Below are 14,253 nucleotides of genomic sequence, written 5' to 3' on the forward strand. Positions count from 1 at the left end.
ACTTGATTACTTTAATTGGGAATACAAAAAGGGGAGGCGTGAGGAGGTCAAGGAAACAAGCTAACGAACATAAAGTTATAAAAAATGGATTTGTTTTTAATTCTTTTTTTACTTATCTGTCTTTTTTGTATTTTGTATTTTTATTCTTATTTTTTCTTTTTTATGATGCTTTGATTTTTTTTTATCTTTTTACCTTTTTCTTTTACTATGTTTTTCTTTTATTTTCTAAACCTATGTTTTTGTAAAATCTCAATAAATATTCTTTAAAAAAAAATAATAATAAAGTTATGTGGTGTAATAGAAAGCAACATTGTACTTTCTAAAACTCCTTTCCTACCAAGCCAACTCACCAGAAGTTAACTGTTTCTCCTAGGTCAATCCTCAGAAGCACAGATTCCTCTTTGAAGTGTTCGATGAAAACCGTTTGGTAGGTGGACTTTTTGTTGCTCGGGAACAAAATCAGAATCCTGTACATTTTCCTGTGATGTATTTTGGATTTGTTGGGAACTGTGCCACTGTGACATGCAAGCCAATCCCTGTACTCTTGGGGTTATTTACATTTTTTTTTTTTGAAATGTTCCACATTTCACTACTTGTTGTAGACTCCCTAGTTGTCCAAACTCTTTCAGATCTGTGGTGTGGCCTGGTAGCCAGATTTAAAAGGAGAAGGGAGCTTTAATGGGGAATTGATACCATGCTGGTGAAGGCAACACTGGAACTGATGTCATGGAAAGATACATGTATTGTGTGATGCTCTGAACAAGGAACCTCTGGGCAGCTGAGAGTACTAGAGAAGCGGTGGGCAACTTGTGACCCTCCAGATGTTGTAGAGTTGGAAGGGACTCTGAGGGTCATTTAGTCCAGTGTTCCCCAACCTTGGGCCTCCAGCTGTTTTTGGACTACAACTCCCATCATCCCTCGCTAGCAAGACCAGTGGTCAAGGATGATGGGAATTGTAGTCCAAAAACAGCTGGAGGCCCAAGGTTGGGGAACACTGATTTAGTCCAACCCCCTGCAATGCAGAAATCCTGCCCACAGCCATCCCTGGGTGGGCTTGAACCACCAGCCTTCTGGTTAACAGCCAGACACACTGACCCATATTGTTGGTCTCCCATCAGTCTGACTCCCTCAGCCAACATAGCCAGTGGCCAAGGATGAGTTGTGGCCCTCTATCCATGTTCTAGGAGAAAACAGCGACCTAATAAGACCTTGTTAGTGGAAACTGTCACAACCAGCTTACTTCCATTGCTTTTTCCAGTTGGCATGCTCTATTCTTTTCACTCACAAGACCCAGCTAAGAATTAAATTGGCTCTAGCACAGGATTTTTGAAAACTGTTTCGCTTCCTCATAGAAAATGTAAAATGCTGGCTTTAATGGAAAACTCCCTGAAAATGTAGTAAAGGTTAAATAAATACCTAGCAGAAAATATTCAGTCATGTGATTTACACAGGAATAAATGGTGCAGTGTTCTCTGCTGCCTGCAGTTTAATTCTGTGTTGCTGTGGTGGGATTCAGAAATGTGTAGTGTGTAACTTCTGGGTGTTTAAAGATGTCTGTAACTGGATGAATGTTTGCTGGCTAGCATAGATGTTGGAGTAGTGCATTTTCCTCAAAGTGCCACTAGGTGCCAGGAAAGAATCTGACTTAGGAGCAGCGGTGGCAGCAGCACAAAGGAGAAAAGGCAAGACGTAAATGACAATCATGAAAGTTAACATTTCAAGCAGATCTCATATATACTCCCATTTGATTTCTGCCACTGTGAATGTGCTCTTAATAGAGGAACTGCTTGTTTTGGTGGTGTTACAGCAGAAATGGTCTTGAATACCTTGGTTTCATAAGCAGCTAGGATAATTGTTTGGTTTGGTTCCAGACCGTAATGTTGGAATACTGAAATTTGCTTTCAACAGATTCTAAATGGAACTCTTATTACAATTATATCTGTCTACGTAGGGAATGTTTTTCCACACCTTGTATAAAAAATATCTGTTTCTCTCAGAGCTCAAGCACCAGCTAATTGTAAAAACAGTCCGCAAATTTTAAGCTTTAAAAGTATGGGCAGAGTGTAAAAAAAAAATAGTGCTAGCCCTTCCAAAATATGCTGGTTTTTTGGGGACCCACCCATGGTTTTTCATCTGTTCAGTCGCTTCTCATCATTAAGCCCGCCCACCTCCTTCAAATATGAAAGGGCTGTTTTTCTCAGTAGCTGCCTTTAAATTAAATGTATGCAGTAAGAACGTCTCTCAAACTGAAGTTCCTTGCTACTTTATGCAGGGCATACTCTTATCCAGTTACTAGCACTATTGATCTTTCAACAGTGAATCTTAGATTTGATAATTATGTGGAACTTGGTTCCTACCAACTTCCTGTAACTCTACACCGCTGGGTAAAAATATTAGTGGTCATACACTGCTAAAGAAAGCACAGACCCAGATTCAGCCAGGACAGCCGGGGGAATCTGTAGGAAGAACTGCTGTTGAATTAATTTGCCATGGAAGGGTAGAATTCAGACAAGGCTTCCAGTGTTGGTCCACTGCAGCTGAGTTGAGCTTTAAAGGTCGCTTGGCACTAAGTGTTTTGTGAGTGAATGTGCTCTTCACAACAAGCAACCCTGGGCAGGCCAGAGACGGTAGTGTGGCAGGAATGACTTGCTAAATTCAGAAGGCACTCTGGCTAACAGCTACCTGCATTTCTGTGGTCTTCATCTGTTATACTGAAGATTAACTGGCAAGTGATTGCGGGCAGCTGCTTTCCACTTAAGAAGAAGAAAAAACTCTCTGACCTTTATCTTTGGAAATGAGGACAAATGGCAAGGCAGTTGAGGCTGCATTTTGCAGCTGAAAGGAGTCACACGGATCCGTTATTAGAGACCCTTGGAGATGGCTGGTATAAAGAAGATACTCGCATGTACACCCAAAGTCCTGAGTCGAATGCTGCCCCTTACGTTGTTGAAATGAAGCGGAATCCCAATCAAATGCAGGAAGAAAACAAACTGCCGGTTTCATCCCGAAAACCCAAGCGGAGCGCTTCGCTGAAGATTTCCTTGCAGACTTCTAGAGGCAATGGATGTTTGCAGCCCGTGGCCTTGGAAGACCATACTTCCCTGGTCAGCCTAAGGAAGAAAGGGGACTGTTGTAACAGGAATGCAACTGTCAGTCAGTCTCACCAGCTAACAAATGGCAGCGGTCTGGCCGATACGGCAGCGTTTGGTGGGGTTCCTAGCAGTTTCTCAGCCAGTGACAAAGGAGCCTACAGCAGTGCAGGGAGTGACTACGGGTCATGCACAAGTACCACAAGTGATGGCGGGTCCTATAGCAGTAGCATCATCAGTGACAGCAGTAGCTGCCCCTTTTCTGCTGGAGATGCCTGTCTTTTTTCTGGTAACATGGTCTCTAGCAGCTCTGCAGGTCGAAGCACCAACCGCAAATCCTCTACTCCCCACAGGAGCAGCACTGCACAGAATAGTGTAAGCGGAAATATTTTTGACCAAGAAGACCCAGAACAAGCTGAGAGGGCAACAAAACTGCCATCAGCGAGAGAGACAAATGTTTCCTTACGACGCTGCTCATCTCTGGTCATTTTCCCAAGGAGTCCTTCAGATACCCCACCAATGTCTCCAACGTCTCCTCCGCCAACTCGGCGACCCTCTCAAGTGTCTCATAGTGAGCAGGTGCAAAGTGAAGACAAGGCCGTGTCCGGAGGGTCCCTCTCTACTGTAGTCAATGGATTTCGGCTTTCTAAAGGTTCTTGTTTTCCTAATGAAAGTAGGGATGTTAGGCAACTGCATTTGAATAGCTCGCTGTGGGAGAGAACCTGCTGTGAGCAAGGCACCTGTGAGGAAATACCAAATGGAGGTTCTTGTATTTCATTTCACCTCTCCCATGGAGCACGAGCACCGAAGGGTGACACCGTGTCCTCTTCCAGCGGACCCTCCATAGCAGCCTACCCTAATCGAAGAGTCAGACATACGGCATCTGCTTGTTTGCCCTCGAATTTGGAGGATCATGCTAGCATAGGAACTGAAGAAAGATCATCTGCATGGAGGAGCAAGCCCCATCATGGCCTACAGAGGAGCCTCTCACTGGGATCATCCCAGCCTTCATTTCTATCCAGTTTTAAATACAGTTCCAAGGCAGGAACGTCACATTTACACATACAGTTTGGATCTGAGAGAGAGGGGAAGCCTAGTGGAGTTCAAAGGAGTACTTTGAGGAAACCTCTTGAGGTGAGTCCCAAGCTCCAAAAAGAGCGACCTCTTGCATGTGGTGCTTTTTATTTACACTAAAATGGGGTTAAACGTCTGTGGAACATATTTTAAAGCTCTTTTATTGTATTATAATTAATAGATCACTACAGTGAAGCACACGTGTGTTTAAAATTGGCAATCTGGTTTTAGCTGTATGTTGTTAATTACTGGTTTTGCAGTGACTTTACTGTAGTTAGGTTTCCTTTCCATGACTGTCGCTACTCTCTGTACCTAAAAAGTTTAAGCTGATTTCCACTATCAGTTTTATAATAAGCCTTCAGACCTCAAGGGAGCACATAGCATGTTATATTCTGCTCATCAATCTTCATTTCACTTTAAAACTCTAACAAGTTACACATATTTAACAGAAAGGGGGAAGCAAGGTGCTTGTTACTAAATGGAATTTTAGTGGGTTTTGTTTCATAGTTATGCTTTAAAAATAGCTGTCTCAGGAGAAGATAGGGCTGAATATCAGAAGATATAAATATTAAAATAATAATAATAATAATAATAATAATAATAATAATAATAATAATATTAATAAATTTTATTTATATCCCGCCCTCCCCAGCCGAAGCCGGGCTCAGGGCGGCTAACAACAATCAAATAATCAAACAATCAAATAAACCAACATTCTAAAAATATTTCATTATAAAAATTAATTAAAACAAAAACAATTTAGCAACCTTCGGCCTAGAAGTGTACTCTGGATCAGAAAAGGGACATAACTCCCCCCCCCCCGCTTCCACAAATTGCTATTTTAGTAATGCTGCTTGCTGAATGAACTGTGAGCTTTGCAGACCGGTGTGGCATGAGAGGCGGGAAATGCCCAATCGATCAGCAGCACATTCTTTTAGCAGCTGGTTGTTAAGGAGTTCTCATATGGCACTAATTGTGCAATCACAGCAGAAGAGATTGTTGGCTTCAATTCATATAATTCTGGAAATTAATTTCAGGGCAAACAATTTTTTTCCAGAGACCCTAATCTTGTATAAATAGCAGCTGTGAAAACATTTTAAGATAATTTGTTAGGATGTCTTGCTGCTGTGGTAGTATTCATCTAGAGACAAATTTAAAATCTGACATGAAATGCAGAGCATTAGTAACAGTAGTCAAATATGGTTTTGATGCCAGGCTAACTGTGTTTCAACAAGAGCTCATGCACTTATGCAAAATATATCCATACTTGCATAAAGACTGCTTGGATCTGGGTCTCAGGTCAAATTGATGCTTCATTAACTGGGCAATGTGAAAAGAACCCTTTAATGCAGTGATTCCCAAACTTGGGTCTCCAGCTGTTTTTTGACTACAACTCCCAGCATCCCTAGCTAGCAAGACCAGTGGTCATGGATGATGGAAACCGTAGACTGAAAACAGTTGGAGACTCAAGTTTGGGAAGCACTGCTTTAAAGCTTATGGGGGATGGAGCCTGCGACCCTTCAGAAGTTGTTCATCTGTAACTCTCATCATCTGCCCTCACCAGGGGCCACGCAGGCTGCTGGGAGTTAGAGTTCATCAACATCTGGAGGGCCACATGTTCCCTACTCTTAAATTTGGGTAGCCAAAAAAGAAATTTGAAACAGTGCTGTATGACCACATTCTTATTAAGTTGCAGCTGAAGGACTTCTGTGTTAAATAAGCACTGTTGGAAAAGTAGCCTTCCCAAACAATTTTGCTAAATATAAGTGTCGTCTCTAATTATAGTTCTGTATTGTGATTCATTTTAAAATTAACAGTCCTGAAAATACTTCCTTGACTCCAGTAGTCTGGCCTAGTATAACGATATGCTGAGTCTCATTTCCAATTTAACAGGATGATATTGGAGTCACATTTAGTAATGTCAGCTATCTGTGCCGAGTGTCATGAAATTAAATTTGTGCTTGGGTTTCAGACTTCAATGTCTGCAGCAGCAAAAGGCCTCTTGCCTGCCTGCTCTGTAGGTCTACTTGCTGAAAGTTAAGCTTACCGTTCTCCATATTCCACAGCATTTTTGTAAGGTTTCTGTGCAGTACTTGGTGAGAAGCATTGTTTTGCTGTCGGGTCCTGGAGCTTTGACTTGAAAAGTTTGGGAGAGGGAACAAGCCACACATGAAGGATACAGCTAGAATTTTGCCAGGTGGAGAGGAGAATGGGAAGGGTTTTTTTGTGCGGGGTGTGTATGTGATAGTTTCCACCTTAGACATACACACACCGTTTGCCAGTAATGTGCTTGTCTTGGCCTGTTGCTGGTATCACATGCTGCAAGAACCCTGGGGAGCAGAGGAGAACGCTGGGAACAGCTGGCCCATATCAAACTGATTGGTCCACAATTTTATAAAAGATACATTAACAAGGCACAGCAAGTCACCCCAGCAGGGTACACCAAAAGGAAAGCACCAAAGAAAATTGTCCCTTTGGGTTGAGTTACTCCTTTGGGCAGCAGTGAAGTCACAGACTTCACATTCTGTGATATATTATTTTTGAGAGGTTGGGTAACTCTTGAGTGAGAAACAGACGTAACGGAGTGTGTGGGGTGAGTTTTCAACTTAGCCTCTCAGGGAGAGGAGGAGTGCTGGGGGGAACAGCTGCTTTGGTGAGAGCTTAGATCAGCTGTTCCCGGTTACACACTTGGATAACGGGGAATTTGTGATGTGAGCACAGGATGAGTGTGGTGGGATGTGTTGGAATAAGCATGCTGGGGTGACATGGAGGGGAATCGGTATCCCATAACAAGTTATTTCTGGGAGGGAAGATAATGTTATGGCGAACAGAAAAATAGAGGGGGAAGGTGGCACCAGACCTTTGGCTCTACTGACCCCATTTTGCAGATAACTGGTTATTTGGCTACTGAGGCTTCTAGCCCGGTGCTCCTGTTGATCAATGCCAGGTCAGTATATAAGAAGACCACCTTTATCTATGATTTAGTATTACCAGTGAGGGAACTGACTTGTATAACCAAGAACAGGGTGGGTGAATTGGGTAGAGTGACTCCTACTCAACTCCCCCCCACCCCACAGACCAGTTCAGCACCAGTCAAGACTGGCAGGCTGGCATGCAGGCAGTTGCTGTGGACCATAAGACATCTGATAACTAGAAAGCCCCTGGGCTGTAAGGTCCTGTACCTGTTAGGCTTGTCATTGAGCATGCTGCTGAAAGGGCCTAAACTTGCTCTGTGCCCCTATGTGACCCTGAATCAGTTTCTTTGGAATCTTTGTCCCCAACCATCTTGTCAAATGCCCTCGTATTTGCAAGTCCCAGAAGGCTAGCGGTTATACAGGCTGTTAGTGTCAATGCTACAAAATCTAGATGTTTCATCCTGGCCTTTGCTGGCCTTTGCAGATGTTAGTAAATACTCTGTGGTAAGGAGGTCCAGCTCCAAACAGATAAGCATCTTACAGGATTGGGGTTTTTGGAATGTTGATGGTGAAGATTGTGCATCAAGCTCAACACAAGCTTACACAGTCACCTGAGTGAGCATTACCCCTCATAAGGGTGGGTTGAAGTGTGGGTGGGTGATACACACTCCAGAAATTGGACTAAAATTAATTGCAGTTTGCTTTCTTACAAGACATTGCTTCTAAGCTCATCTCAAGCAAAGCATTATTTCATTTAATGAAATAGAACGAACTGGCCTTGTTCTAATGTTTCTTCCGTGTGCGGCAAATGCTGTGTGAGGGCGACATTGCAACACATGGGAACTGTACTGTGTTTGTTTCCAGGTTTGGGATGTGGGCATAGCTGTCAACTTTTCCCATTTCCTGCGAGGAATCCTATTCGGAATAAGGGAATTTCCCTTTAAAAAAGGGAAAAGTTGACGGGTATGGGTGATGCTTCACCTGATAAGAGCCTTGACTCAGTTAGGAGTGTGTCTTGGTCCTTCTTTCCCATTGTGACTCATAGAATCGTAGATTCTGGCTGTTTAAGCTTAGGCCAAACCTGTATCTTCCTGAAGTTTGCAAAGAAAACATGCATTGCCAGTAAAACATGAAGCCGCCTTTCTGATGTTTAGACATTAAGTCCAATATATAATGCAGTGAAACTGAGATGGTAAGAAGAATATTCTGAGGCCCTGTCTTTCCAGTCTTTCCCCATCTCCAGTGTTGTGGACTGGTGTCCCCAAACCAAGGTTAAACAAAACAAGGTGTGATATATTCTTGGTATGTTTTAGTAAACTGTTGATACGCAGGCCCTGTAACTTACTTCAGCAGCACAACTCTGATTTTCTGGTAATACTAAAGCTGATGTTTGGCCTTGTCTGTGTAATACATTTTTTTACAAATAACTTCCATTTTCAAGTCATGCAAATTATTGCATTCTATTTCTTCACAATGATCTTTCTAGGGCTGACTTGCAAGTAAATATGACTAGGTTTTGCCTGTTACTTATCTGTTGCCTTTACTGTTGTTATTATTTTGTAACCTTCTGGACCTTGGCTCAGGGTCTTGAGAGCCTTGTGCCCCCTTAATTCCTGTCACCTGTATCCTCCCAGGTGCTTCTGAAAACTTGTACTTGATTGAGAAGAACCTGTGAAGTTGCATAAAGTTATTGGTGTCCCTGCACAAATGTTTATCCAGTGTCCTGACTCTGAGGGGATGAATTTCCTCTGCAGGGTGTCTAATTTAAACCAAAGCCTCCTTGGCATGTGGACATCTCTTTCTTCTGGAGTACATCCAGTGATATATCAAGAACTCTTTGCTTCCTATCCTCTGCAAGGATTAACTGTATTCTTTACCAAAAGGAAGCCTAGCAAGTACCTAGCACAGTTACTCACAAACTGTTCCTGGTATTTCTGTGCTCACTGCAGGAGTGTGTGTTTTTGTACAAACTTCAGCATGCATCTTACTGGCCTGAAAAAAAATTATCTCATATTATTTGTAGCTGCCAAAATGAAATAAGAACTGAAGCAAATTATGAAATATGGGAGGAACTTGAAGTGGTGCCGGGGGGGGGGGAGGGAGAGGAGACTGAAGTGGTGGAGAAGTTCTCAGACCTTGCTACAGACAAGAGAGCTGTTTAACTCTTCAAGACAAGCATAGTCAAGTGTCTGACCTTGTTCATGGCAAGCAGAAGTTCCCTTGGAAACACAGGCACTAAGAATCCATAGCATAAGGGGGAAAGTGTATCCTGGGATGCATTTTATGTTTCCCTCTAGAGGTCTATGTTTTGAGCCCCATTAAAACAGCGTTAGATTCCAGTATAAAAGATGGGGCACTTGACATCTGTATAAATTCTAAATAATTTTTAATAACCTTGGGCTATTAAATAGAGAGTATGAGAAACAGAAGCTCCAGCTTTCTCCAAGGTGGACAAGTGACAAGTACCGTATTTTTCGCCCCATAGGACGCACCGGCCCATAGGACGCACCAAGTTTTTTGGGGGGGAAATAAAGAAAAAAAATTTATTCCCCCCCCCCCAGGCGCTTGTGGGGCCGGCAGCGGGGAGAAGCGCTCTTCTCCCCGCCGACCACCTGCAGAACAGGTCCGGGGACAGCGGGAAGACGCGCTGCGCCTCCCAGCTGTCCCCGGAGCTTGCGGGGCAGGCAGCGGGGAGAAGCGCTCTTCTCTCCGCCGCCCGCCTGCAGAACAGGTCCGGGGACAGCGGGAAGATGCGCTGCGCCTCCCAGCTGTCCCCGGAGCTTGCGGGGCAGGCAGCGGGGAGAAGCGCTCTTCTCTCCGCCGCCCGCCTGCAGAACAGGTCCGGGGACAGCGGGAAGACGTGCTGCGCCTCCCAGCTGTCCCCGGAGCTTGCGGGGCAGGGGGCGGGGAGAAGCGCTCTTCTCCCTGCCGCCCGCCTGCAGACCAGGTCCGGGGACAGCAGGAAGACACGCGCCTCCCCACTGTCCCCCGACCTTGTGGGGCTGGTGCTGCGGCTCTCCTGAAGCCTGGAGAGCGAGAGGGGTCGGTGCACACCAACCCCTCTCGCTCTCCAGGCTTCAGCGAAAGCCTGCATTCGCCCCATAGGACGCACACACATTTCCCCTTCATTTTTGGAGGGGAAAAAGTGCGTCCTATAGGGCGAAAAATACGGTATTTGGCAATGCAGTCTTATTTTGTGTGTATATATCTGAGGACCAGAATACCCAAATCACCATCTTGCCCAACTAGTCCCTGGCCATGGGTTAAGAAAGGTAAACTTGTTTGTATCTCTAACAGTTTAGAGATATGCCAGTGAGCACATTCATCTTTTAGTTGGGTCAGCTCTGAAATGTTAAAAAAGAAAAATGCTATTTGTGGAAATGTAAAGAAAATGAAGGTACATTCTTTCACCTTTGGTGGACGTGCCCAAAGATTAAGGCTTTCTGGGAGATGATCTATAATGAAATGAAAAAGGTATTTAAATATACCTTCCTGAAGAAACCAGAGGCCTTTCTCCTGGGCATAGTCGGCCAGTTGGTGCCAAAGAAGGATAGAATTTTCTTTATGTATGCAACAGCAGCAGCAAGAATACTTATTGCAAAGTATTGGAAGACACAAGATTTACCCACCCTGGAAGAGTGGCAGATGAAGGTGATGGACTATATGGAATTGGCGGAAATGACTGGCAGAATCCGAGACCAGGGAGAAGAGTTGGTGGAAGAAGATTGGAAGAAATTTAAAGATTATTTGCAGAAATATTGTAAAATTAATGAATGTTAAAATGATGCTGGATTGAAAATAAGTGGCATTAGCAACAAGGTTAATAAGAATATGCAAAAATGGATTGATAATGGATGAAAACGTATAGCTATAATATGTTAAGATATAGAGTTAAGATAAATGAAAGAGGGTAAAGATTTGCTGAATTGATTATGTAAATGGGAATACAAAAAGGGGAGGTGTGAGGAGGTCAAGGAAACAAGCAAATGAGCTTAAAGATATCAAAAAATGGATTTGTTTTTTAATTTTTTCCTATATATTTGTTCTTTGTATTTTGTATTTTCTTTTTTTCTATGTATTTTTGTATTTTTTGTATTTTTTATTTTCTTTCTTTTCTTTGCTTTCTTTTTACTTTGTAAATCTCTGTTTTTTGTAAAACCCTAATAAATATCTTATTAAAAAAAAATGCTATTTGGACCCAGGCAATAAAAGCAAAATGTGAGTACAGTGGTACCTCGGGTTACAAACACCTCGGGTTACAAACACTTCGGGTTACAGACTCCGCTAACCTGGAAGTAGTGCCTCAGGTTAAGAACTTTACCTCAGGATGAGAACAGAAATTGCGCGGCGGCGGCACAGTGGCAGCAGAAGGCCCCATTAGCTAAAGTGGTACCTCAGATTAAGAACGGTTTCAGGTTAAGAATGGACCTCCAGAACAAATTAAGTTTGTAACCAGAGGTACCACTGTATCTTGCCTGCAGACTGGCTCTAACTGACTGGTGTGAGGATGTTTGTCAACCAGAATTTATCCTGCTTTGCCCTGTCATAAATTCAGCTGCTAGAGTTTTAACTGAGACTCAGAAAGCAGATCATATGACTAATCTTACTTCATCTCCACCGACTACCCATTCAAGCTGCTGGTGTTAGCATTTGAATGTCCTTAAGGGCCTAGGACCAGGAAGCCATCAGAATTGCCTTCTGCTACATGAACCTGTCTGACCTGCTGTGTCCCATCAATGTTTGAGGCAGGCTAGTAAGTATCACAGACGAGGCCTTCTCTGTGGTGGCACCTAGATTTGGAGAGCTGTCCTTGGGGAGATTTGCCAAGCTCGTTCTTTCCTTGCTTTCACAAGGACAATTGGGACATGCTTGTTCCAGCTTGTTTTCAATGTCTTGTTGGCTTCGTTTTAGTTTTCTGTGACTTACTGATACTATCTGTTCCTCAGTTATGATATTTTAATGTGAACTGTTGATTTGTTTTAAAGCTGTGTTTTATCACTGAATGTTTTAATAAACTGGTTGTTAGCTTTTTAGGGTGTTGCATAGGAAAAGTGGGATAGATATATGTTGAAGGAAATATTGGGGAAACAGCTGAGAATAAAAAATGGATCCTGTTTTTGAACTTAGGTAGCAGCAAGTTCCTAGACAGTAACTCTAAACCCTCAAAAAGGGAGGCTTGTGAAGGAAGATGCATTGCATGTTTTTGAGTAAATCAGAACAAATGTCTATTTATAAACTTTCTTCCATTATTCTTGGTGCCTGATGCCTTTGTTCTCTGTGTGGACCTGCCTCAAGAACACACAACACATTTTGGGGGGTGGGGGGCTTTTGCTCAGACAGAACCTTTTCTTAAAGGTTGCATGCCATTAATTGTTTTTTCTCTTCCTAGACGAGAGATGATTTTCTTGGCCAAGTAGATGTGCCTCTCTGTCAACTGCCGGTTTGTATTTGTTTAAAAATAATCTTTTGCTCTTCAGTTCAAAATTCCTCTGTGTCTTTTTAGTACCTTTTTGTCTATTTTTTAAAGGGAGAGAGATTGTCCTAAGTAGGTGGTACCTTTGAGCATTTGCAGCAGCAGGTAAACTGAACTTGATTACCCTGTGTAACCTGTCTGTGCCCTGTCTCGCCAGAGAGGTACATGCTCTGGTTATCTCCCTCTTGGACCACTGTCCTGACAGACAGGATATCTTAAAAAATGGCTCAGCTCCTGGATTCAAAAGTAGTGAGGAAGACAGGACATCCCTACTTAAAAAGTGTGAGGGCTACAGAAGGCAAATATCTTAAAGAGAGACACCTCTGGCAGGGTGGAGCTGTGGCTCAACGTCTTTGCCATTGTGATGAGCATGGACTGTTGCTGCTGTAAAACAGGATGTTCTTTGGAGAAGTGAACACTGCATAAATTCTTTTCTCAACGGAGGAAAGCATCGGTATTTTTTGCTTGGGTGAAGAAAAACCTGAAACTGTTGTTTCATTTCAGACAGAGAATCCAACTACTGAGAGACCATATACGTTTAAGGATTTTCTTCTTCATCCAAGGAGGTCAGTAAACATCATACCTGGAAAGCACTGAACATCCTGATCTGCACTGTACTTTAGCATGAACGTGTTCTCTCTCATTCTTGGTGGGAGTGACTTTTCTTCAGAAAACTTGTCCTTCCGTTGTCCTGTGGCCAGCCGGGTACTTCTGGGAAATCTACAAGTGCAATAGCAGTCTTGCGTCAACTGGTATTCATAGGGAACCACACGCCCATCCTGAGTAGCACCAATTGATGGCCTTATCCTCCTCCATGGATGTGATTAATCACTTCGTAGAGCTGTACAAGTTTGGTTGCCACGGCTGCATCCTGTGGCAATGAAATCCAAGCTTAGCTTTGCAGTGTATGAAGAAGCAGCAGCAATTCCTTTTGTCTGGCCCAAATATCCTGTCCAATGAAAGTGATGGGCAAGGAGTTTCAGGACAGACAAAAGAAGGCTTCCTTCACATAGTGCATGGTTAAAATGGACTCCACTGATCCTGGATGGCATGATGGCCATCAGCTTGGACTGCTGTACAAGAGGATTAGACATATTCATGGAGGAGGGATAAGGCTATGTATCAGAAGCAGTATACCTCTGACTACCCATTGTTGGGGATTGTGAGTGGGAGAATGCCATTGCACAGGGTTCCTGGTTGTGGGTTTCTCATAAGCATCTGTGAGAGCCGGCCAGGTAGGCCTTTGGTCTGATCCAGTGGTGAGGGCCATCTTCTGGTGGGCTTCCAGCTGCAGGAATAGAATGAAAGAAATAGGAGGCAGCCTGGGTGGGTAGATGAGGCATGGCTACTAGTCCAGCATGAGCCAGGCACTATTTATAAATGTTTGCAAGTGTTGGCATTTTAACAGGCTCACAAACTTTTACAATCCCACCCCCTCTGCTGCAGCCATAAATCCAGAGTGAAGGGGCATCTCAGGTTAAAAATGACCTACATACCTAAAAACAATGGATCTGAGGAAGATGGCACAGAACAGGCAGAAGAGCTAGAGGTGAGTGGTTTGGTCTTTGGTGTGAAATGTGGCCTGATCTGGTATGATGAATTCAGCTGGCACATGCCTTTCAGGTGACTTTAGTCATCAGAATGAATTCAGCCTCTGGCCACATTGAGAAGGGGTCCCCACTGAGTATGTGCCACAAGATTA

The 14,253-nt window shown here is 43.4% G+C and overlaps 1 protein-coding gene across 2 annotated transcripts in view; it reads left to right on the forward strand.

Moving 5' to 3' along the window:
• Nucleotides 1-14,253, forward strand: part of NEDD4 (NEDD4 E3 ubiquitin protein ligase) — a 46,935-nt gene that overhangs the window by 14,170 nt on the left and 18,512 nt on the right. The window contains exons 5-8 of one of the 2 annotated variants that reach the window (XM_053365389.1): nucleotides 374-427; nucleotides 12,468-12,518; nucleotides 13,056-13,117; nucleotides 13,998-14,100. In XM_053365389.1, coding sequence (XP_053221364.1) covers nucleotides 374-427; nucleotides 12,468-12,518; nucleotides 13,056-13,117; nucleotides 13,998-14,100 — 270 coding nt within the window. Of the gene's footprint in view, nucleotides 1-373; nucleotides 428-2,420; nucleotides 4,224-12,467; nucleotides 12,519-13,055; nucleotides 13,118-13,997; nucleotides 14,101-14,253 lie in introns of those variants that run through there. The other variant, XM_053365388.1, reaches the window with a different exon arrangement.

Source organism: Podarcis raffonei, chromosome 14, assembly GCF_027172205.1.
Source record: "Podarcis raffonei isolate rPodRaf1 chromosome 14, rPodRaf1.pri, whole genome shotgun sequence".
Lineage (NCBI taxonomy): Eukaryota > Metazoa > Chordata > Lepidosauria > Squamata > Lacertidae > Podarcis > Podarcis raffonei.